The 23,897-nt window shown below is 37.3% G+C and overlaps 2 protein-coding genes and 7 non-coding genes across 13 annotated transcripts; 2 read left to right on the top strand and 7 right to left on the bottom strand.

The window, feature by feature from the left end:
* Positions 1–3,902: 3,902 nt before the first annotated feature.
* Positions 3,903–3,985, bottom strand: TRNAL-UAA (transfer RNA leucine (anticodon UAA)). The gene has a single exon. It is a non-coding gene; the product is annotated as a tRNA-Leu (tRNA).
* Positions 3,986–4,455: 470 nt separating this feature from the next.
* TRNAL-UAA (transfer RNA leucine (anticodon UAA)) lies at positions 4,456–4,538 on the bottom strand. Its single transcript has one exon. It is a non-coding gene; the product is annotated as a tRNA-Leu (tRNA).
* Positions 4,539–5,580: 1,042 nt separating this feature from the next.
* Positions 5,581–5,663, bottom strand: TRNAL-UAA (transfer RNA leucine (anticodon UAA)). The gene has a single exon. It is a non-coding gene; the product is annotated as a tRNA-Leu (tRNA).
* A 1,033-nt stretch (positions 5,664–6,696) lies between these two features.
* TRNAL-UAA (transfer RNA leucine (anticodon UAA)) lies at positions 6,697–6,779 on the bottom strand. Its single transcript has one exon. It is a non-coding gene; the product is annotated as a tRNA-Leu (tRNA).
* Positions 6,780–7,261: 482 nt separating this feature from the next.
* On the bottom strand, positions 7,262–7,344 carry TRNAL-UAA (transfer RNA leucine (anticodon UAA)). Its single transcript has one exon. It is a non-coding gene; the product is annotated as a tRNA-Leu (tRNA).
* Positions 7,345–7,824: 480 nt separating this feature from the next.
* On the bottom strand, positions 7,825–7,907 carry TRNAL-UAA (transfer RNA leucine (anticodon UAA)). The gene has a single exon. It is a non-coding gene; the product is annotated as a tRNA-Leu (tRNA).
* Positions 7,908–8,387: 480 nt separating this feature from the next.
* On the bottom strand, positions 8,388–8,470 carry TRNAL-UAA (transfer RNA leucine (anticodon UAA)). Its single transcript has one exon. It is a non-coding gene; the product is annotated as a tRNA-Leu (tRNA).
* A 1,890-nt stretch (positions 8,471–10,360) lies between these two features.
* Positions 10,361–13,460, top strand: LOC147866617 (pentatricopeptide repeat-containing protein At4g14170-like). Its single transcript, XM_087317068.1, has one exon. The coding sequence runs from the start codon at positions 11,199–11,201 to the stop codon at positions 12,957–12,959; it is 1,761 nt and encodes a 586-aa protein (XP_087173194.1). The 5' UTR covers positions 10,361–11,198; the 3' UTR covers positions 12,960–13,460.
* A 1,294-nt stretch (positions 13,461–14,754) lies between these two features.
* Positions 14,755–22,374, top strand: LOC147866616 (FAD/NAD(P)-binding oxidoreductase family protein). 5 transcript variants are annotated; one of them, XM_087317073.1, is made up of 16 exons: positions 14,756–15,122; positions 15,954–16,067; positions 16,610–16,669; positions 17,736–17,849; positions 18,002–18,089; positions 18,222–18,349; positions 18,456–18,557; positions 20,570–20,641; positions 20,741–20,840; positions 20,940–20,983; positions 21,190–21,231; positions 21,358–21,456; positions 21,561–21,611; positions 21,701–21,757; positions 21,860–21,901; positions 21,992–22,374. In XM_087317073.1, exons 1-16 carry the CDS (start codon positions 14,937–14,939, stop codon positions 22,061–22,063), a joined length of 1,371 nt encoding a protein of 456 aa, XP_087173199.1. In that variant the 5' UTR covers positions 14,756–14,936; the 3' UTR covers positions 22,064–22,374. The 5 variants fall into 5 exon arrangements, with proteins under 5 accessions (XP_087173200.1, XP_087173199.1, XP_087173198.1 ...); XM_087317072.1 differs by having other exon boundaries at positions 21,190–21,267; XM_087317071.1 differs by having other exon boundaries at positions 20,940–21,022.
* The last annotated feature ends 1,523 nt before the right edge of the window (positions 22,375–23,897 follow it).

Below are 23,897 nucleotides of genomic sequence, written 5' to 3'. Positions count from 1 at the left end.
TATGAAGTCATCCTACACAATTAAGTACTCTTACCCCTCAATTAACCAATTATTTTCTTACATTTACATCCTTCATCCTTCGTTATATTTTGTAGGGAAAGAGCCAAGGAACCCATTATACACCTTGCCTTGCTTGTTTATAGTTTATTCAAAGAAAATGTAATCTATGAAGTCATCCTACACAATTAAGTACTCTTACCCCTCAATTAACCAATTATTTTCTTACATTTACATCCTTCATCCTTCGTTATATTTTGTAGGGAAAGAGCCAAGGAACCCATTATACACCTTGCTGATCTATACTTACATTGTATAGGAAACATGTAAGGTAACCTATTCCCCATTGATTGTTGACTTCTGGTTCGAACCCACACATAGTTGAGTGCAAGTGATCTTAAATCGCGCTCCTTAACCACTCAATCAAAGTAAATGGATTGAAAATGATTACCACACACTATGTGTCACCCCAATCTCAAATTACAAGTGTTCCCCAATCCTCATTGAGTGCACCCAACCTATTCCTCATTGATTGTTGATTGGGGGGGTCGAACCCTCATACACTTGAGTGCAAGCGATTTTAAGTCGTTCCCCTTAACCACTCCAACATTCGGCGCCAACATGACCGCACACAAGCATAAACTCCAACAAGAGTCGAACAACATTTGGCAGAAGGACATGTTCGTGACGGATTACATTGTCAAGATAAAGAGTATTTGTGATTTTCTTGGCTCCATCAACATGAACATCGACGAAGACGAGATGGGTCAAGTATGTTTGGGTGGCCTTGCACAACGGTTCGACCCGATAAGGACGACAATCTTGGCGAGAGAAAACCCTCCCTCGTTCTTCAATATGCAATCCATGTTATTAGTTGAAGAGAATCATGTTAGAACAAAGAGCAAGACGACGAAAGGACATATGTTCTTCTCGAACTCAGAAGGTGGTCGAGCAATGCAATCAAAGGGAGTCGTCATCGAATTTCTGGCCTTTGAGTTGAAACGAGTCGACGAGTGTGTGAAGCATGTCAACTTGACAAACAACACCGACTTCCCTTTCCCAAGGAGAGCTACATAAATAAAGGCCTCCTTGACGTAATCCACTCAGATGTATGGGGGATGGCTCAAACGCCGATGATTGGCGGATACCATTATTACATCACCTTCGTCGACGACTACTCTCGCTACACGTGGATCTTGGCGATGAAGAAGAAGAGTGAAGTGCTCCCCCACTTCCAAAAGTTCAAGAATCAAGTCAAGAAAGAAACAGGTTGGCATATTCGGTGCCTACGATCGGATGGAGGGAAGGAGTATTTCTCCGACGAATTCATCTCCTATCTCCAAAGGGAAGATATACGGAGAGAATTTTCATGCCGACGCACACCCCAACAAAATGGTGTAGCCGAAAGAAAGAATTGGCACATACTCGAGGTAACATGCGTCATGTTGCATGAGGAACACATGCCACATTTCTATTGGGCCAAAGGGGCATTCACAATCGTCTATATCTTGAATCGGTGCACCACTACTGGAGTGCATCAGCAAACTCCATACGAGATCTTTGTTGGAAGGAAGTCGATCCTGTCGCACCTCAAGGTGTTCAGAAGCATTGCCTATGTATACATCCCAAATGAAAAACGATAGAAGCTCAACCCAAAGTCAGAGAAATGTATCCTCGTAGGATACTTGTTTGAGCAAAAGGGATACAAGTGCTTCAACCCTTCGACTCGAGTAGCTCGTGTAAGTTGGGACATAGTCTTTGACAAATCGACATCATGGTGGTATGAACCCGATTTGACTCCATCCGAACCGACCAAGAAAGAGTTGGACGTCAACTCGGATGATGACTTTCGGCCACGACTTGTACCACGAGAAAGTCCAAGCTCAACCATGATAAGCAGACCACAAGAGCCTCCAAGCACCAAAAGCATATCTCGACCAGGGGCCAGCTCGGACAAAGGCAAAGGCAAGATGCCCGAATATGAAGTCGACCACCTCGATGAAAGTGATTCGGATGTGTCAGCTCGCTCACTAGACAGTGAGTTTGGTGTACCCGTTATGCGGACTCCCAGAGAAAAAAAGGGTCTCACATCGGCAAACTAAAAACTTTGATGCCCATCTCGAGAGAGGAACCCGGTCACTTAGTTTGACTACAATGAGTATATGGCCCATCATTATGCCTTCATGATGAAGGTGGCGGCCGAACAAGAGCCCAAAAGCTTTACAATAGCGTCTCGTGACCCCCAAGCGATGGAAGCCATGGATGACGAGATGCAAGCACTCGGCCTTCGACCATTTAACACTCCAAGCCATCGTCACAGGCTTGAGGGGGAGGAACTGAAACTGCCGATATGACCCTGAAGACGAATGGAAGCTGACAACACCTATAATCGAATCAGATACTAGACGCCGGGCACCTCACACTTGAGCTTGAGGGGGTGTGTTGAGATATCAAGCTCGACTAAGTTTAGTCATTTAGTCAACCATGTAACTTAGTAGTTACCTAAATAGAATCGAGTTAGAGTGTTGACTATAAAGCCTTAAATAGGATTTTATACTTGTACAATGTACTTAAGTGGGGATACATTCTAGATCCTCCACTATCGAGTTCATTGAACATAGGACTTACATGCTTGTACCTATATTCTCCTCACACGTGCACCCTTACACCTCATTGTAGGTATTTTTGTAACTTGATGCTTATAAATATATAGAAAGGTTATCTAGCTACCCTCTTGTTAATCATCCCCCATTTTATCTTATTGTCCATAAGTGTAACTTCCTCTCTCTCTTTCTCTCACACATATATCATCTAACCTTTTCACACATATATCATCTAACCTTTTGTTCCTTAATCACATACGTGATTAACTACTCACATAATTAAACACCAATTAACCCTTAGTTATCTAATTATTTACTCCCCTTAACCACTCAGGAAAATTAACTTGATTGTTGAACTATATTCAACCCTTCTATCCAAATCTGGTTACTAGTGTTTCCCAATTGTTCAATATTTTGTAGAGAAAGAGCCCATTATGCACCAATCTCCAATTACAACTGTTGCACTTGAGGGCAAGCGATCTTAAGTCAAGTCACTACCCTTAACCACTCGGGAAAATCAACTTGACTTTTGAGTTACATTTAGAGGCGCCTTGTTATTTTGTGGTGAAATAGCCAAAGAAACCATCATGCACCAATCTCCAATGACAAGTGTTTCCCAATCCTTCACAATGTTTGTTTATACTTGCATTTTAAAGCCAACAGATAACATAATCTATTCCTCGTTGATTGCAGACTGTGGAGTTCGAACCCACACACACTTGAGTGCAAGCAATCTTAAGTCACTCCCCTTAACCACTCGGGCAAATCAACTTGATTGTTGACCTATGTTCAACCCTTCTGTACTAATATGATTATTAGTGTTTCCCAATTGTTTAATATTTTGTAGAGAAAGAGCCCATTATGCACCAATCCCCAATTACAAGTGTTTCCAAATCTTTCACCTTGCTTATTTATACTTTCTTTGGAAAGGAAGCACAAAGCATAAACTTTTCATCATTGATTGTTGGTTGCGGGGTTCGAACCCACGAGCACTTGAGTGCAAGCAATCTTAGGTTGCTCCCCTTAACCGCTCGGGCAAATCAACTTGATTGTTGAAGTATGTTCAACCCTTCTATACAAATATGATTACTATTGTTTCCCAATTAGACAATATTTTGTAAATGAAGAGCCCGCCCTTCTATACAAATATGATTACTATTGTTTCCCAATTAGTCAATATTTTGTAGATGAAGAGCCCTTTTTGCACCAATCCCCAATTACAAGTGTTTCCAAATCCTTCACCTTGCTTGCTTATACTTTCTTTAGGAAGGAAGCACAAAGCATAAACTATTCCTCATTGATTGTTGATTGTGGGGTTCGAACCCACGAGCACTTGAGTGCAAGCGATCTTAAGTCGCTCCCCTTAACCACTCGGGCAAATCAACTTGATTATTAAGTTATTTAGAGCCACCTTGTTATTTTGCAGAGAAATAGCCAAAGAAACCATCATGCACCAATCTCCGATTACAAGTGTTTCCCAATCCTTCACCTTGCTTGTTTATACTTGCATTTTAAAGGCAACACATAACATGTTACCTATTCCTCATTGATTGTTGACTGCACACACTTGACTGTAACCAATTCCTAATTGACTATTGATTGTGGGGTTCGACCCCACCCACACTTAAGTACAAGCGATCTTAAGTCCCTCCCCTTAACCACTCGGGCAAATCAAATTTATTATCAATACCCCTTACAAATATAATTACTATAGTTTCGCAATTATTCAATATTTTGTAGATGAAGAGCCCATTCTGCACCAATCCCCAATTACAAGTGTTTCCAAATCCTTCTCCTTGCTTGTTTATACTTTCTTTAGGAAGGAAGCACAAAGCATAAACTATTCCTCATTGATTGTTGATTGTGGGGTTCGAACCCACGAGCACTTGAGTGCAAGCGATCTTAAGTCGCTCCCCTTAACCACTCGGGCAAATCAACTTGATTATTAAGCTATTTAGAGCCACCTTGTTACTTTTTAGAGAAATAGCCAAAGAAACCATCATGCACCAACCTCCGATTACAAGTGTTTCCCGATCCTTCACCTTGCTTGGTTATACTTGCATTTTAAAGGCAACACATAACATAACCTATTCCTCATTGATTGTTGACTGCGCACACCTGGGTGTAACCTACTCCTCATTGACTGTTGACTGTGGGTTTCCACCCCACACACACTTAAGTGCAAGCGATCTTAAGATGCTCCCCTTAACTACTTGGGCAAATCAACTTGATTGTTGAACTATGTTCAACCCTTCCATACAAATATGATTACTATTGTTTCCCAATTAGTCACTATTTTGTAGATGAAGAGCCCATTTTGCACCAATCCCCAATTACAAGTGTTTCCAAATCCTTCACCTTGCTTGTTTATACTTTCTTAGGAAGGAAGCACAAAGCCTAAACTATTCCTCATTGATTGTTGATTGTGGGGTTCGAACGCACGAGCACTTGAGTGCAAGTGATCTTAAGTCACTCCCCTTAACAACTCGGGCAAATCAACTTGATTATTAAGTTATTTAGAGCCACCTTGTTATTTTGTAGAGAAGTAGCCAAAGAAACCATCATGCACCAATCTCCATTTACAAGTGTTTCCCAATCCTTCCCCTTGCTTGTTTATACTTCCATTTTAAAGGCAACACATAACATTAGCTATTCCTCATTGATTGTTGACTGCGCACATTTGAGTGTAACCTACTCCTCATTGACTGTTGACTGTGGGGTTCGACCCCACCCACACTTAAGTGCAAACGATCTTAAGTCGCTCCCCTTAACCACTCGGGCAAATCAACTTGATAGTTGAACTATGTTCAACCCTTCCATACAAATATGATTACTATTGTTTCCCAATTAGTCACTATTTTGTAGATGAAGAGCCCATTCTGCACCAATCCCCAATTACAAGTGTTTCCAAATCCTTCACCTTACTTGTTTATACTTTCTTTAGGAAGGAAGCACAAAGCATAAACAATTCCTTAGTGATTGTTGATTGTGGGGTTCGAACCCACGAGCACTTGAGTGCAAGCGATCTTAAGTCGCTCCCCTTAACCACTCGGGCAAATCAACTTGATTGTTAAGTTACTTAGAGCCACCTTGTTATTTTGTAGAGAAGTAGCCAAAGAAACCATCATGCACCAATCTCCATTTACAAGTGTTTCCCAATCCTTCCCCTTGCTTGTTTATACTTCCATTTTAAAGGCAACACATAACATTAGCTATTCCTCATTGATTGTTGACTGCGCACATTTGAGTGTAACCTACTCCTCATTGACTGTTGACTGTGGGTTTTGACCCCACGCACACTTAAGTGCAAGCAATCTTAAGACGCTCCCCTTAACCACTCGGGCAAATCAATTTGATTGTTGAATTGTGTTCAACCCTTCAATACAAATATGATTACTATTGTTTCCCAATTAGTCAATATTTTGTAGATGAAGAGCCCTTTCTGCACCAATCCCCAATTACAAGTGTTTCCAAATCCATCACCTTGCTTGTTTATACTTTCTTTAGGAAGGAAGCACAAAGCATAAACTATTCCTCTTTGATTGTGGGGTTCGAACGCACGAGCACTTGAGTGCAAGCGATCTTAAGTCGCTCCCCTTAACCACTCGGGCAAATCAACTTGATTGTTACCTTATTTAGAGCCATCTTGTTATTTTGTAGAGAAATAGCCAAAGAAACAATCATGCACCAATCTCCATTTACAAGCGTTTCCCATACTTCACCATGTTTGTTTATGCTTGCATTTTAAAGGCAACACATAACACGACCTATTCCTCATCGGTTGTTGACTGCGCACACTTGAGTGTAACCAATTCCTCATTGACTGTTGACTGTGGGGTCGAACCCCGCACGCTTGAGAGCAAATGATCTTAAGATGCGCCCCTTAACCACTTAGGTAAATCAACTTGTTTGTTGAACTGTGTTCAACCCTTCTATACAAATGTGATTACTATTGTTTCCCAATTATTCAATAGTTTGTAGATGAAGAGCCCATTCTGCACCAATCCCCAATTACAAGTGTTTCCAAATCCTTCACCTTGTTTGTTTATACTTTCTTTAGGAAGGAAGCACAAAGCATAAACTATTCCTCATTGATTGTTGATTGTGGTGTTCGAACCCACGAGCACTTGCGTGCAAGCGATCTTAAGTCGCTCCCCTTAACCACTCGGGTAAATCAACTTGATTATTAAGTTATTTAGAGCCACCTTGTTATTTTGTAGAGAAATAGCCAAAGAAACCATCATGCACCAATCTCCGATTACAAGTGTTTCCCAATCCTTCACCTTGCTTGTTTATACTTGCATTTTAAAGGCAACACATAACATGTTACCTATTCCTCATTGATTGTTGACTGCACACAGTTGACTGTAACCAATTCCTAATTGACTATTGATTGTGGGGTTCGACCCCACCCACACTTAAGTACAAGCGATCTTAAGTCCCTCCCCTTAACCACTCGGGCAAATCAACTTGATTGTTGAATTATGTTCAACCCTTCCATACAAATATGATTACTATTGTTTCCCAATTAGTCACTATTTTGTAGATGAAGAGCCCATTCTGCACCAATCCCCAATTACAAGTGTTTCCAAATCCTTCACCTTGCTTGTTTATACTTTCTTTAGGAAGGAAGCACAAAGCATAAACTATTCCTCATTGATTGTTGATTGTGGGGTTCGAACCCACGAGCACTTGAGTGCAAGCGATCTTAAGTCGCTCCCCTTAACCACTCGGGCAAATCAACTTGATTATTAAGTTATTTAGAGCCACCTTGTTATTTTGCAGAGAAATAGCCAAAGAAACCATCATGCACCAATCTCCGATTACAAGTATTTCCCAATCCTTCACCTTACTTGTTTATACTTCCATTTTAAAAGCAACACATAACATAACCTATTCCTCATTGATTGTTGACTGCGCACACTTGACTGTAACCAATTCCTCAATGATTGTTGACTATGAGGTTTGACCCCACGCACACTTAAGTGCAAGCAATCTTAAGTCGCTCACCTTAACCACTCGGGCAAATCAACTTGATTGTTGAACTATGTTCAACCCTTCCATACAAATCTGATTACTATTGTTTCCCAATTAGTCACTATTTTGTAGATGAAGAGCCCATTCTGCACCAATCCCCAATTACAAGTGTTTCCAAATCCTTCATCTTGCTTGTTTATACTTTCTTTAGGAAGGAAGCACAAAGCATAAACTTTTCCTCATTGATTGTTGATTGTGGGGTTCGAACCCACGAGCACTTGAGTGCAAGTGATCTTAGGTCGCTCCCCTTAACCACTCGGGCAAATCAACTTGATTATTAAATTACTTAGAGACACCTTGTTATTTTGTAGAGAAGTAGCCAAAGAAACCATCATGCACCAAACTCCAATTACAAGTGTTTCCCAATCCTTCCCCTTGCTTGTTTATACTTGCATTTTAAAGGCAACACATAACATAACCTATTCCTCATTGATTGTTGACTGCGCGCACCTGAGTGTAACCTACTCCTCATTGACTGTTGACTGTGGGTTTCCACCCCACACACACTTAAGTGCAAGCGATCTTATGATGCTCCCCTTAACCACTTGGACAAATCAACTTGATTGTTGAATTGTGTTCAACCCTTCAATACAAATATGATTACTATTGTTTCCCAATTAGTCAATAGTTTATAGATGAAGAGCCCTTTCTGCACCAATCCCCAATTACAAGTGTTTCCAAATCCATCACCTTGTTTGTTTATACTTTCTTTAGGAAGGAAGCACAAAGCATAAACTATTCCTCATTGATTGTTGATTGTGGGGTTCGAACCCACGAGCACTTGAGTGCAAGCGATCTTAAGTCACTCCCCTTAACCACTCGGGCAAATCAACTTGATTGTTACCTTATTTAGAGCCAACTTATTATTTTGTAGAGAAATAGCCAAAGAAACCATTATTCACTTGTTTTTGTATAGGTCAGAGGTGGTATTCGGCGAGATGGTGGATGTGGTTTGACTGAAGCAATTTCTCTGTTTTTAGGAGTGACGATGGTGTGGGGGAACGAAGCAAATCATGAGGGAATGAGGAACAATTTCTCATTTTTGTTGATTCATTGCACAGGACATTGGTGCTATTCGGCGAGATGGTGGATGTGGACTAAAGGAAGCAATGTGTCTGTTTTAGGAGTGATGATGGTGGGGGGGATCGAAGCAACTCATGAGGGGATGAGGAATTTTTTATTTATTTTGTTGTTAATTCCACAGGACATTGGTGGCATTCGGCGAGATGGTGGAGGTGGATTGAATGAAGCAATTTGGTTGTTTTTAGGAGTGATGATGGTGAGGGGGCCTAAGCACATCATGAAGGGAGAGTGAATAAGTTGTGGGGATCGAAGCAAATGGGGTGAGAGGTGGAATTAGTATAGTACATTTCATTTTCATGGTCTGTTTTTTTCTTCCCAACAGTTTTTACAAATGTTGGAATCACTTCAGATCTGTTTGCAACTGTTTCTGTTGGGATGGTGAATCTTCTTACAGAGACGGAAATCTTCTTACACCTGACACATATGATTGGAAAGACGGAGGACATGGAATCTGCAACAGATCACTGGAATCAATGTTGTGTTTTATGGCTGTTTTTTTTCCCAACAGTTTTTACAAATACTAGAATCATTTCAGATATACTGGTGGAGATGAAACAATATTATGTACTATTTGTATACTGCCTCCGGGCTTTTTATTAATACCAATGGAGCATATGTTTTATGGTAAAAAAATAGCCAAAGAAACCATCATGCACCAATCTCCGTTTACAAGTGTTTCCCATACTTCACCATGTTTGTTTATACTTGCATTTTAAAGGCAACACATAACATGACCTATTCCTCATCGATTGTTGACTGTGGGGTTTTAACCCATGCATAATTGAGTGCTAGCGATCTTAAGTCGCTCCCCTTAACCTCTCGGGCAAATTAACTTGATTGTTGAACTATTAACCCTTTTGTACAAATATGATTACTAGTATTTCCCAATTGTTCAATATTTTGTAGAGAAAGAGCCCATTATGCACCAATCTCCATTTACAAGTGTTTCCAAATCCTTTATGTCGCTTGTTTATACTTTCTTTGGAAATGAAGTACAAAGCATAAACTATTCCTTATTGATTGTTGATTGTGGGGTTCGATTTGGCTAGGTTCAAATTGATTCTCTATACATAAATACATATTGACTCGACACAAAAAACATTGGCGTCTGAAAAAAGCAGGGCATATAACATCTTGTTCAGGTTTGGAACATGACAAAGGGAAGTGTGCCATGAACAATTAGTCCCAAGGCAAGCCCTCACTCATGGAATAAGAAAAGTTTTTCATGTTAGCCACACTCACGCATTTTCACAAATGAACAAACTACTCGTAGGTTTCTCACTTTTTCTCAAGTGACAATGGGAAAGAGATGTGGCGACCTCAATCCTTGGAATGTCTATCCAAGTTTTCAACTTGGAGGTTGGGAGAAAAAAGACAATTATATGTAGGGAATAACAATGCGCCTATACAAAAAGAGATAGGATTGCCAAATTGTGGTGTAATCCCGTGTCATTTGATTCATGATGAAGAGGAAATTGTGGGACAAAGAAAAATTTCTCGGCCGGACAACAAACTATTTCGTTGAAAGACCAAGGAAGTTTGGGAAAACCCATGATATGTCTCTCTTTCACACTTCATGCTTTTTGTTCACAGGTTTGGGCGTAGATACATATAGGTACTCTCTGCCCATGGAAAGATACTCGGCCCATGGATGGATATGATATGGTGGAGATTACCACCAAATTTGGTGAGTCAAAATACTAGAGCCCACAATTCTTTCAACTTTTGTTTTTTTCTTCTTTTTCTGTGTTTTTATTTCGGTATTTTTCTGAATTTTCTTGTTCTCAGAGGTTATCTGTATGCGTCCTTCTGCTTGTATTTAACCATTAATTGATTTGATGATAACAGATCTTCCATTCATTTTTGCTTATACATTGTTTATATTATCCTCTTATCGAGAAATTACATTGTTCCAAATTTACATCAGTGAACACGCTATACAAACGTTGAAAAGTTATATGCTAAATCAAGTTCAACCAATTTTGCTAATGCATAAACTCTAGTATCTTACCCTCAACATGTATTTATAACTGAGCTCTGTTTCTCAGAAATATACATATGTTTCATCTAAGCTAAGGAACTAGAGATCTCTCCCTTCCTGTAACTCAGTTATATACATACAAGGTGATTTTCTTAATAGGAGGAAGATATCAACAATATCATATGATTATAAATGTAAATTCTGGACAATGTAATGTCTTGATAGGAGGAAGATATCAACTAGATTATACGATTGTAACTATATTGTTTTTGATCATTTGCCACGATGAACAAGTCTGCCTTGAATAATATATCGACAAGATCACATGATTGTAAAGGAATTTAACATATATTATGATGAATACGTCATTCTTGAGAGGAAGATATCCACAGAAATATGATTTTAAAGGCATTGTTTTATCATGCCACGAGGGGCAAGCATTTCTTGAGAGAAAGATATTCACTGGATAATGATGGTAATACCTTTTTTGGGATGTCATGATAAACAAGTCTTTCTTGAGAGGAAATTATCCACATCATCATAATTATAACGTAAGATTTTCATCCCAGTCAGATGTGATTGGTTGGGAAAAACTAGCCTTTCATGATGTCTGTGATAACCTTAATCATGTCTCTGGTGTTCTTTCGGTGGAGAAATTGGTATGTATTTCACAAGTTTGCAAGAAAAAGAGGGATCTTGTAAATGCTAACAATCTCCTTGAATACGTCCACAACAAAGGGCTTGAATCGAATACCACCATTGGGAACCACCTCATTCCTATGCTTGTTGAATGTGGAAATATTGCTAGTGCCCAAGAAGTCTTTGACAAGTTAATCCACAAGAATGTACATTCATGGACATCTCTCATGTCTGGGTATATTCGATATGGTCACATACAACACACTTTGCACCTTTATATGAAGATGATAGAAAGTTCTATATACCCTAGTAGCTACACACTTGTGGCACTTCTGAAAGCTTGTACTAATCTAAAAGATGTGCAAACTATTTATGTTGAGATTGTTGAAAAGGGTCTAGAAAAAGATGTATTTGTGGGTAGCACCTTGATCGACATTTACTGTAAATTCCATGCATTTTTGGAGGCGCGAGCAGTTTTTGACCACATTCCCTCGCGTAATGTGGTATCATGGACGGCCTTGATTTCAGGATATTCTGGTTATGGGTATAGCCAAGAAGCGTTACATTGTTATAAACAAATGGTTTTACATGGTTTCTCTTCAAATGATGTGACCCTCATTTGCATCTTGAAAGCTTGTGGCAACTTGAAGAACCTCGAGAAGGGTCAAGAAATGCATATAGAGATTGCATTAAAGGGGTTCTTGGAGGATGTTTTCATTGGAAGTGCGCTGGTTGACATGTATGCGAAATGTGGCTCACTTCTGGAGGCAAAGGAAGTGTTTAATAGTATGCCAATTCAGGACATCATAGTGTGGAATTCTCTTATTGCTGGGTATGTAGAACATGGACCTGTCCGTGAAGCGTTGAATTATTTCGATAAAATGCTGGAAAAGGGTATTTATCGGGATGAATACACATTAGTTTATGCGCTAAAAGCTTGTGGCACTATAGGGGCCATAGAAAAAGGCCTAGATATGCATGGAGAGATTGTTATAAAGGCTTTTGAAATGGATGCATTCATTGGAAACACATTGGTTGATATGTATGCAAAATGTGGGTTGCTTTCAGATGGGAAAAAAGTTTTTGACAGACTCCAGACGCGAGATGTGGTATCATGGAATGCTATGATCAAAGGACATGGTACAAATCATGAGGCCACATTAGCTATCCATTACTTTGAATGCATGCAAGAAGAGGGTGTGGTGCCAGATGCAATCACTTTCACATGCATTCTAAGTGCGTGTAGGCAGGCCAAGTTTGTGAACAAAGGTCTAGTGTATTTCAAGTTAATGACATCAAAATTTGGGATTGTTCCTAGCATTGATCACTTTACCTGCTTAGTTGATCTTCTTGGAAGGGTGGGGGATTTGTATGAGGCAGAAAAGTTTCTAGAAACAATGGTAAATCCTCGATCTGAAGATATGTGGTTATCTTTGTTAAGTGCTTGCAAAAGATGCTCTGAAGTGGAGTTGGGATTTAGATGCTTTCATCAATGCATTACAATCAATCCAACATGCTCCACTCCCTATATGCTCATGGGAACTTTATATTCTTTGGCTGGACGGCACAATGATGCATACAAGATAGAAAAGATGAGAAAATGTATGGAGCATTCCTGAAAAGAAGTCAATAAAGTCGAAACGATAAAGAATCATGTTAAATTTACAGCTAGTTATACACACACACACACACACACACACACATATGTATACTGAGTGAAAAGACTGCTCATGTAGGGGATGACAAAAATCATGAGAATTGGAAAGAGGTGTCAGACGATTGTTATGGACTTACATGCAAGAGGGAATAAGAAGAATGCAGTTTTACAATGAGACATTAATGAAGAAAAAAAAATGGATGTTGAAATGGATTTCACTTTTCTTTGTCGAGAATAATTCTCCTGATTGAAATTTGCACTTGTGCCCAGATAAATAAATTGAAACATGAGAAAATAAATGATTGGAGAGTTTGAAGGATTCTTCTGACAGGAGAACTCTGAGAGATGAAATGTTGTGTTCATAGTTATTTTTTCTGAATCAGAATTTGCACATGGGCCTAAAGATGCTAAGGGCACATGAAAGAAAACGTTTGGAAGAGTTTGAAGGGTTCTTCTAATGGGACAAGAACTCTTTGACTATAGAACTAGGACATTAGAAGAAGGCAGCATTCTGGCTCAACGATGGTACAACCCTGTACAGGTCATTAAAAATAGTTGTAGCAAGTTACTTTGCTCTCCAGAATAGCAATGTTATGTTTACCCATTTTGTATGAATTGCATAAACATAGTCTCACCTTGGTTGTTCCTTAATAGCACATCATTCATTATTGTTATGAAAAAGCACTCTTATCAAGTTCACTTCTCGTTCTCTTAATAATTAAGTAACCTAACTGATTTCATTACCTGTACAAATGTTGTACTTATAGAAATTGCCTATATCGTATGTAAAAATACAATATTTATAATTAGCAATTATAATTCATGTATACTACTGAAATTAGGTTATTTCGAAAATCAACCTATTTGCAAAATTTCTTGAAATATCAAACGAGACACTTCTATACAAACTAAATTTTCTAGTTTTTAATGAAACTATGTAAACGTTTTCTGATATATTTGGATATCAGATTAGTTTGTTTGTAATTTTGACCAGTTGGTATTACCATTTGTTTAATTTCAACAACTACGACATTGTCGATTTTGCATAGTCATAATAAGAAATTATAATATAAACAGTTAAATTTGAGAGAACCCACAAAGAAGTGCACAAAGGTTTTTCAATTTTACCTTGAAAGTTTATTAAGGTTATTCTAAGAGGTAGATTCCCTCATAGTTCTTGGGCTTTACAAAACAAATTGATATCATATTCAAAGAGGCACTACTAAAAAAAGGAATAAAACTAAGATTAGGTTGATGATGAGAAGGGAGGTACACCTTGAGCTGGATTATGCTTTTCTCTTGTACAAGATGATGGTGTGTTTCTATTCAATACACTCATCTATCTCCCAATATGTTAGTTGATGGAAGATATCCATTGTGTGTGTCACGACAATCCAAGTGTAGGTTACCCAAGTATTTAAAAAACTTATGTGGCCTTGGGGTGATAAACGTATTACTCGAGTAATATGCATAGGGTGTACACATCTAGACATCTGATTGTTATAAATGTGAAGTCGATAATGCAAAAACAGCCAGAGTTTGGTGGATTTCTATGTCGGAAAAACTTGCATGTGACGAAGTATACACCGAAACTAGTAAAAAAGGTCTAAAACTAAGGAGATTTAGATAAACCACTGAACGATAGAACATATAATTCTTTGATTGCAGTCATGAATGTTATGTACCTTGTAAAAAAAAAAAACAAGAGAGTGAACTTATATGCTAAGAATCATCAGAGGAATATGAACTAAAAATGATTGATTGAGGGGTATGTACATGGTAGATGATTGAACCAACATTGTTTTATAATTTTGCAGGTTTTTTTTAGAACACCGAAGTATTAATGGTGTGGTGGATTTTGTGTTTATGATTTTCTCAAAGAGAAAGTAATAGCGTGAAAAGCAAAGAAGAAAGCCAGAGACAGGGTGAGAATAAGAGAATGGTCTTAATAGCAACACAGTCCTTGAAATACGAGAAACCCAACAAATTCTCGTTGCAACATTCACAGTTTCTCTCTTCTCGAATTTGGTGCCCAGGCTATGGAAACCCTGGTTCGCTTCCCTGTCAAGAAATGCCTATTATCACCACTCCTCTCCGTTTCTGTTGCAGATGTCAGCAGAAAAAGGTGTGATACACACACATACACACTCTGTCTATATCATTTTTGAATGGATGCGAATGTGATTTGAAGTGTGAGTTTGTTAATCTTCAAGTTCATTTTGTATGATTCGAAATATAGATAAAAAATGTATGTATATACATAAATAAGTAAAAGTTTATAGAGAGGGTTATCCTTTAATTTAAATAAGTGTGAGTTAATGTTCTAATTTCCCTTTTTTCAATGTTGTAAGAATTGAGTTGCTGTAAAGTTATTGATTGCGATGTTGAATTTGATATCAATAACATATGTGGCTTTCCTGTATTTCTAAGTTTTGGGCTGTAAAGATCGAAGAAATTAAGGTGTCAATTTGCTGTCTCAATTTAAAAAAGGACCTCTCGTGATCCTGTATTTGTAAGAGTGAGTTGATTTTTTTAAAATGATTAAGTTGTCAATCAATGTGAATTTGATAGAAGAGTTTGGTCTTTCCATGTTTGTAAAGAGTGAGTTAAATTTTCTTTTATAATGATTGAGGTGTCATTCATTGTGAATTTGACAAAAGAGCATATATTTTTCTCGTATTTGAAAGGATTTCGTTTCAGTTCTTTTTAGATGACATCAATTCAACCGAAGGTTTTCTTGTTTTTGTTAGAGTTGGGTTATGAAAATTGTAAATGATCAAGGTTTCCTTTGATATCAGAAACAAAATCTCAATGCTCCATAATGGTATGAATGCCGAAGATTTGGCTTTCACAATTTTTTCATATGGATAAGTGTACTAGTAATAATCATTACATTGTCTTCCGATACTGGTTTTTATCAGAGATAATTTGTCTTCTTATATATTATGTGAATCAGATCTTGGCTGTTGTGGGGGGTGGACCGGCAGGCATTTTTGGTGCAATAAGGGCAAAATCAATTTGTCCTTCTCTAGACATTCTCGTACTTGAAAAAAGTCAATTCCTCTACAAGGTACTAATATATCAACCCTAAATAACAATGTATTTTTATATAAATGTTGATACACGATGAGAGGTGAGTTAGGATTTCTGTGATAGGATAGATGGCAGAAATCATGTCATATAGGGGACTGTATATTGCTAGCCAGGTACAGAGGATCTTTTCAATGTATATCCTCCCTCTTGTACATTTTGGTGCTATACACCTCATGGTTTTATTTGTTTTTTGAAGTTCCATCACCTAATACACTTTGCATGTATTACAAATTTCTTAAGGCTCTCTCAGTCAGAGGTAATAGTTTTTCAAATATATGTTGAGAAAGATTATTTCTCCTGGATAAAGAATATGGTCTGCTGTATAATTCATCACACATTGAAATCTAATGGCTTTACGAAAAATTCAAAAGCAACCATCTGCTGCTTTGAAATAAATGTAAGCATTTGTTGCTACTGGCAGGCGATGATGCTTTTCGGATGATTTCTCTTCAAGATTTTGTCAGAACTGAAGAGAAATGTTTTCTTATGTGTCTTAATAAGATTGAAATGTTTGTGTAGGTTAAAATATCTGGAGGTGGACGATGCAATGTGACAACAGGCCTTTATTCTGATCCTTTGGTAATGGGTAGCTCACTATGGTTTGACCAGTTTGTTTGAAATATATGTTCTGTGAACTGAAAAATTGAGGCTGTTTGTTACCTGAGAATGCAGCCAGTCATCTGAATTGCAACAGATTGATGAACTGGCAATCAAATTGGCTAGACACTGAAGCATTGAGTTCAATCTACATATGTCAATGCATAGACTCCTTCCATATACATTTTCATCTTTTATGAAATGTAGTGCTAGTAGTCAGTTGGAGTATGGCAGCACTTGTTGATACTTGACAGACTATGTAATTTGGGGGTGGCAATATGACAAATTTTTTTATTTTCACAGGATGTGAACTACGGGATCGACATGCTCTGTGGGTTATGGAGTATGAATATGTTGAATGAATGTTGTGGGGCTTCCTTATATCATGAGGGCACAGACAAAAAACAGCAAACATGATCTCTTTTTCAGAACACAACGTTGAATCCATGTGATCGCCAAATTGAGAAAATTGATTGTAAACTGTGAAAATTAGGAAGGTTAATTTAATCTCCAACAAAGTCACCAAGCCTCTCACTTACATTTCAATCGCATCAATGGCTCTCTCATTTGAATCATCGAAGTCAAAGGACCTGTACCTTAACTAAATAAACTAGAGGTAAAACTTGAAGCAAAGAAAACACTAGAAAAAACTCAGAATTTGGTGACTCATTCAGCAGCCACAAGCATGGAATGGAAAGAAAACCAAAATTCTGACAGAACTTGAAAGATATTCCAGCTTCCTCGCACGGTCTCTAGAATTAGCAGCAAAATTAGCCGTATAAAGTTTCAGAAAATGGTTGGGAGTTGATGACATTTCTATGGGTATTATGGGCTTAAAGTGAGTGAGTTCAGGCTATGGAAATCTATGTATGTGAAAAGATTAGATACTTCTGTTTGGCTATATACCACTTTTAACAGCTGCGACAAAGAATCAGAATATTTAGAAGAACAAATATAATAATGTGTATGTTTCAATGTCTTGGACATTCTTGGTTGCTGAAGCAATGGAAATGTAGCTGACTCTCTATATATGATATATCTTTTATAGGCTTTAGCAGGGCAATACCCAAGGGGTTACAAAGAATTGAAGGGATCATTCTTTCGAGTATTTGGACCGAAAGAAACTGCAACATGGTTTGATGACAGAGGAGTAAAGTTAAAGGTATTGGCTCAATTTCTTCTCATTTTATTGCTTTCTTCTATGTTCCAGTATTGGTGTGATGTGCAATTTTAGATCATAAGGGCATTGTCGAAGAAGTGATGCGTTATTTTTTATAAAGAGTAGAAACACAGGTGTTTGTTAGTATGTTGCAGATAGAGGAAGATGGACGGATGTTTCCAGTAAGCAACACATCAATGACAATAATAGAGTGTCTTTTGGATGAAGCTTGGAAACTCGGAGGTGAATCATCTTCTACTTGACTTGTAAGAAACATTTTTGTTTGTTTCTGATTTGAAACTAGATGTAAGGTCTTCGAGAATTTATTTCAATCCCTTTGGTAAAATGATTAATTTTGCTCTCTGGATCCGGCAGTTGTATTGCACGACAAAACACCAGTCGGAAAGATCTCCTTAAGTTCAGACTCAATGTTTACTATTGTTGCTGGTGGACAGAAGTATGAGGCAGACTATCTTTTACTGGCAACAGGGAGCTCCCGCCAGGTGTTTAATGCATGGATTAATGACCTCGGGTTTTGATTCAGTTTTTTTTTTAATCATCTATTGTGATAGGAGTCTTGAAACCTCAATATTATAATATTATGTACAGGGCTATACCTTAGCAAAACAACTCGGGCACACAGTTGTGGATCCACAGCCTAGTCTTTTTACATTCAAAGTGGACGATAAGAATCTTCAAAGCTTAGCTGGAGTAAGTATTCTTGTCAAGTTGACTCCATCTGAAATGGTTATTTTACCCCCAAGTGAAAGAGATGTGATGGTATGGTCAGTTGCTCCAAAACACCAAAGGAGTGGGCTGCTGTGTGAGGAGAGAGAAAGTAGAGAAAACTATGCAGAAAAATGGAGAGGAAACCTTAGCCACTAAAAGTTCCTATCTCCTTATGAGAGATTTGAGACCAATTCTTATTGATAAGTAACTTTTAGGTCATTTGGGTATATTCACAGACAGTCAATGACCAAAAGTTATAAAGATAATGTAAATACCTACAACTCCCCAAATGGAGGCCAAAAATATAGTAAAGATATGTCTAGAGGGAGCTTTCACATGGAAGAGAGAGAAAGAAAGAAAGAAAGAAAGATATATTAACGTCTTTTAAGAGGCCAAAATGGCCTATAAGACTGAATAAGAGATTACATCTTAAATGTTTTCTCGTCTTTGAGAACAAATCAAAATAAAGTAAATATTACATAGTAAATATAAAAGTAAATAAGATGAAAAGAAAAGAGACGAGAGAATCTGGTTTTTGGCACATGCGAGATTCTCAAGTTAGGTATATTGTAGTTTTTGTCTCCGAAAGATCTCTATCATAGGTCGATCCAGAATGGAAATGTCTCCAAAGCGAGGGAAGCACCTACGATGGCGGGAGATAATGGCTTTTATCTATCGATGACAAGGGTGTCGAGGTCGTGGTCCATGGGGCCGGGGCCTACGTGCCCGGCAAATTGCTATTGCCCGATCAATTGTAACCCCTTTGTTATGTCCTGGTCTGGAGCCCATTTGTGTATCCCGTGATGGACTTGTAGCATTAGTAGGAGTGATGGGGCTAAAGAAAGTTGTGATTGTTCTTTGTGGATGAGCTTGTGTGGCTGTATTCTTCAACAACTTTTCCCGATGTCTCTTGAGCTCTAGCAAGAAAAGTCGTAGGTATCGTTGGTCCTCATATTCCATTACCTTGCGTAGTGGGCCAAAGACTTGTTTAAAGAGGCAATGGTATCTCCCTCTGATTTCATAAAAGACACTACAATGACAAACATAGTTTTCCTCAGATTCCACTCCTTGATGATACAATTGGCAAATTCTCTCTTCTAGAGGTAGTTGTGTATATCTGCCTACTTCAATCTGTAGCTGATGTGATGAAGTTCACAGCTGCCCTATCACACTACACAGCGCATACGATAGATGTATGTCCATATAAGGTGGCCTGATGATGAATCCATCCTTCGATGTATGTAAGAAGTGTGTCTTATAGTGGGCCATCTCTGTACCAAGTGGTATTTTGGGGCTGATCCATGTTATCTTGTTTTCCAAGTTAATAATATCAGTTCGGATCACTCTGTTCTTTTCCACTTTGGTCATATTTAGATGGGGACAGTCCAAGCTAAGGAGAAGAAGAAGAAGAAGAAAGGAGCAAAGTGCATTAATGTTCCCAGAGACAAAAATAGCCTCTTTAAGAAGAGGTACAAGTTGATTCTAAACAAAAATGCTGGTGTCATCTACGAGAAAGCTTAAAGGAATGAAATGAGTAGTATACCTACTATCTTCTTAAAGTATTTATTTTCTGCTCTCAAAATTTTAAGGCCTTAATGCATGTGCACAATATTCAGCTCTAATCTTCGACAATCATTGCTCAATTAACACCTATGAGGGATTGATAGGACATACCCATCTTTTAGAGTTGTTTTCGTACCTTTTTAACTTTCTTTGTTGCATAACCTCCTGGTGGTTACATTTTATCTACATTATCGATTATAAATTGCATAAAACGTTTAAACTTTATGCTTGTAAACGTGTATTCTGTTGAACTTTTATTTTTAACATCGAAGATTCGGAATCGAAAGAAAGTATTCATAGGTGACAAATTTACCTCAGTATGTCATTTTGAGGAACTGCTGTATATCTTTCCTTTTGCCAACAGACTAATCTTACATTGTATGCATGCCATGTCTTGCTTGTTTTTAAGTGTCTGTTTTGGTAATTTCAAGGTGAGTTTTCCAGTTGTACGAGTAGAGTTGCAATTCGAAGGGCAAAAGCAAAAGAATCCAAAGTTCTCTCAGGTATGATTTCTAAAGCTCTGTTGGTTAAAAGGATGGATTTAAACTTAGAAACGTGTGATTTTGAGTTACCAATATAACTAAGTTCAATCTCTTTGTTAGATGGGACCCATGCTAATAACTCATTGGGGTCTAAGTGGACCTGTAGTGCTACGTTTATCAGCTTGGGCAGCAAGGGATTTCTTTGCCACTGATTATCATGGTATTAATATGAAAATCTCATAAATTAGCCAAGATTGTGTTGAACACTACATGTCAATACTAATATCTAATCAGATATGTATACTATATATATAAATAGGAACTCTTTATGTGGACTTCGAACCGAACTCAACCCTAAATGAGGTTGTGAATCTCTTAAGTATTCAAAAGAAAAATTCTCTAGTAAGTTCGTTTTGCTTTTTTGAGATAGATATTCATAGATTTAAATAGGAGACAATATCCTTAATCTCTTTAGAATAATGTTTGGTGTTAGAAAACTAGTGTATTAAATACATCATTTTATATGCCATGAATCCCATGTGTTAACACTAGATGTTTTGTTTTTCCAGAAGCGGAAGTTGGGGAGTTTTTCACCATCTAGATTATCTATTGTTCGTAGATTTTGGGAATATCTTTTGACCAGAATTGCAAGTTCTCTCCTCAAATCATTTTGTCATGTGTCAACGTCTTTTTAAGATGCATTTTCTCATTCTGTTTGTCTTTTTGTGTCATCTCAGGATATAAATCAAGATGATGTATGGGCATCCCTTAACAATGCTTCCATTGAGAAGCTAGCTACATTAATAAAGCGATGCAAATTTTCCATATGTGGCAAGGTAGTGATGCTTTGTATAAGAATACACTGAAACTTTTGTAAATGATTTGTTGGTGTTATATATGGAATATCCACAATTCTATGGTTCATTTCATCTTTTGGAAGGGAGAATTCAAGGAGGAGTTTGTTACTGCTGGAGGAGTTCCACTTCTAGAGGTTTGACATATAAACATGATATCTCCCAATTATTTACTTCTAAGGAAATGCTTTCCCATAGTTTTAGTCTATTTTACTTGTATATACAGGTAGACTTGAAAACAATGGAGAGTCGAATGTGCCCAAATTTATATTTTGCTGGAGAGGTCAAAACAAACAACTTATGCTAAAAATTTATGATTTGACATGAAGTTTTTTGGTATTGTAATGCTTTGGTTTGAAAATACATTGGTTTTCATTGCTTCTAGGTCTTAAACATCGATGGCATCACTGGAGGGTTCAATTTTCAAGTAAAGCATACCAAAACTTGCATTTTCTTCTGGGAATTCATGTATGTTTACATAGAATTGCTAATGCTTTTCGATCAACCCATATTGTAGAATGCGTGGACAGGAGGATATATAGCTGGGACTAGTATTGGACTACAAGCAGATGGAGGATCTTTCTCTTGACATGTGGCTACATATTAAATGCTTTACATATGAAGATCACAAATACTAGTGGATCCACAGCCCTAAGGTGCATTGGCTGTAGTGCCTAGTGTCAGGTTACGCATAAGCTGAGATATGTGACATAAAACTATCAATGGCTGAGCTGTAGCCTGTGAGGCATTTCTCTTGCCTCCATGTTAATTTGTGCAATTTGATACCGATTCTAGCATGTGATGGATAATCGAGAGGATCTTGATCTTTAAAAAAAAATCTTGTATATGTAAATGTCTAATTGAATGGTGTTCAATGAAATGCTAAAAGTAATGTCTACATGTTTGGCTTTCTCATATTTGTCTTTGTGTTTGTTAAATGAAATATTGTGTGGGGGTAACTCTAATATAGTCAATTCGCATGGTACTTGCATAATAAAACCATTAAACATGTTGAATGTGCAATAGTGATGGGGATAAATTAGGTGACAACTTTTCATTTACCTTCTTGATGATGAACAAGCTTAAAGCCACAAGAGGTCATATCTAGAGAATGTTTCCATGTGCCACATGTGTTGATCATATAAATTAATTGGGTGAGTATCAAATGGGCATTGCCTTAGCATAAAATGACCTCTTATCTCAAGTAAAACTATGGGACATTGTTCTAGAAGTTACATAACAATTGGTTGATTCTCTCTATAATTCGTGTTATATTTTTTAAATTGAGTGATGCATCAAACTCTCTTACAAATCAGTAACTTATCAATCTCAACTTATTTTTGTTGCAATTCCTTAATATATTAGTTAACCAGGTTTTTTAGAGTAACCAAACTCAAGCAAGAAAATAGTAAAAAATATACCTAAATTAGGCAACAAGCTCTAGTTATAAGCAAAGAGAATTGTTTGAAGGTGCTTTTCTTTTTTACAACTCTCAATATTTTCTTTAGAATGAAAAATGCTCCATTGACATTTTGGACTTCTCACAATTACATTGTTTTATATCTCAGCCGAGAGCCTATTATATATTGTCAAATGTTTTATTGTGAAAGTTGCATTGCAATACTCTTTGTTGATTATATATATATATCATCAAAAAAAATTTAATTAATAAGTTTTGGACACACCTTCAAGAAGCCAAAGTAAAATGTTTTTTTTTTTCAAAACAAATTATCCGTCCATTAGTTATAAAGCCAAAGTAAATGTTTTCCTCTCGTAATGTTGTTATAATGTTTTCAAATATATTTCTATACACATTTTCTAGAACATTGGGCTAACTAATGATTAAATATGTTAGTTGCAGAAACCTACCTTGTGAAGTGATTCATGAATAGAACCAACTTTTTATGACTAATTAAGCATAATGCAAACCAAGGGATTTTTGGGAAGTTTAAAACAAGATAATGTGGATAGCATATTCCATTCCTCTTAATGTCCAAAATATTGATGACTTGTGCTAGTCAAATGAGAATGCATCATAATAAATTATCTTAAAATATCAAATTAATGTTTTTAACAAAATCAATGGGCTAATTTTAGAGAGAGTGATGTAAGGCTACATATTGCAAGGTGATATAATGATAAAATGTCAAATAAGATAGGGTATCATGATAAATAATTAAAACCTTACGTGTGTATATATTTGATAATAAGGGTTCATAGAAGGATTCATTCAAGAGAATAAAGAATTGATCCAAGAGGATTGGTTCCTCAACACTAATTGTCTTCAATCAGGCACCTCTATAAACACTCCATTGAAAATCCTTTTGAGTTCTCAATCCTCGCAAACTTACTCCACAAGAGCAAGATACTTGATGCAATAGTTACAAGATTCATGGTCATTTCATTATGAACCAAAAAACCCA

This window comes from Azolla caroliniana, unplaced genomic scaffold (genome assembly GCF_043228905.1).
Source record: "Azolla caroliniana isolate FFs.n. ecotype wild unplaced genomic scaffold, voAzoCaro1.0.p SCAF_3, whole genome shotgun sequence".
NCBI lineage: Eukaryota > Viridiplantae > Streptophyta > Polypodiopsida > Salviniales > Salviniaceae > Azolla > Azolla caroliniana.
Note: the sequence above shows the minus strand (reverse complement) of the source record. Positions and strands in the feature narration are given on the sequence as shown.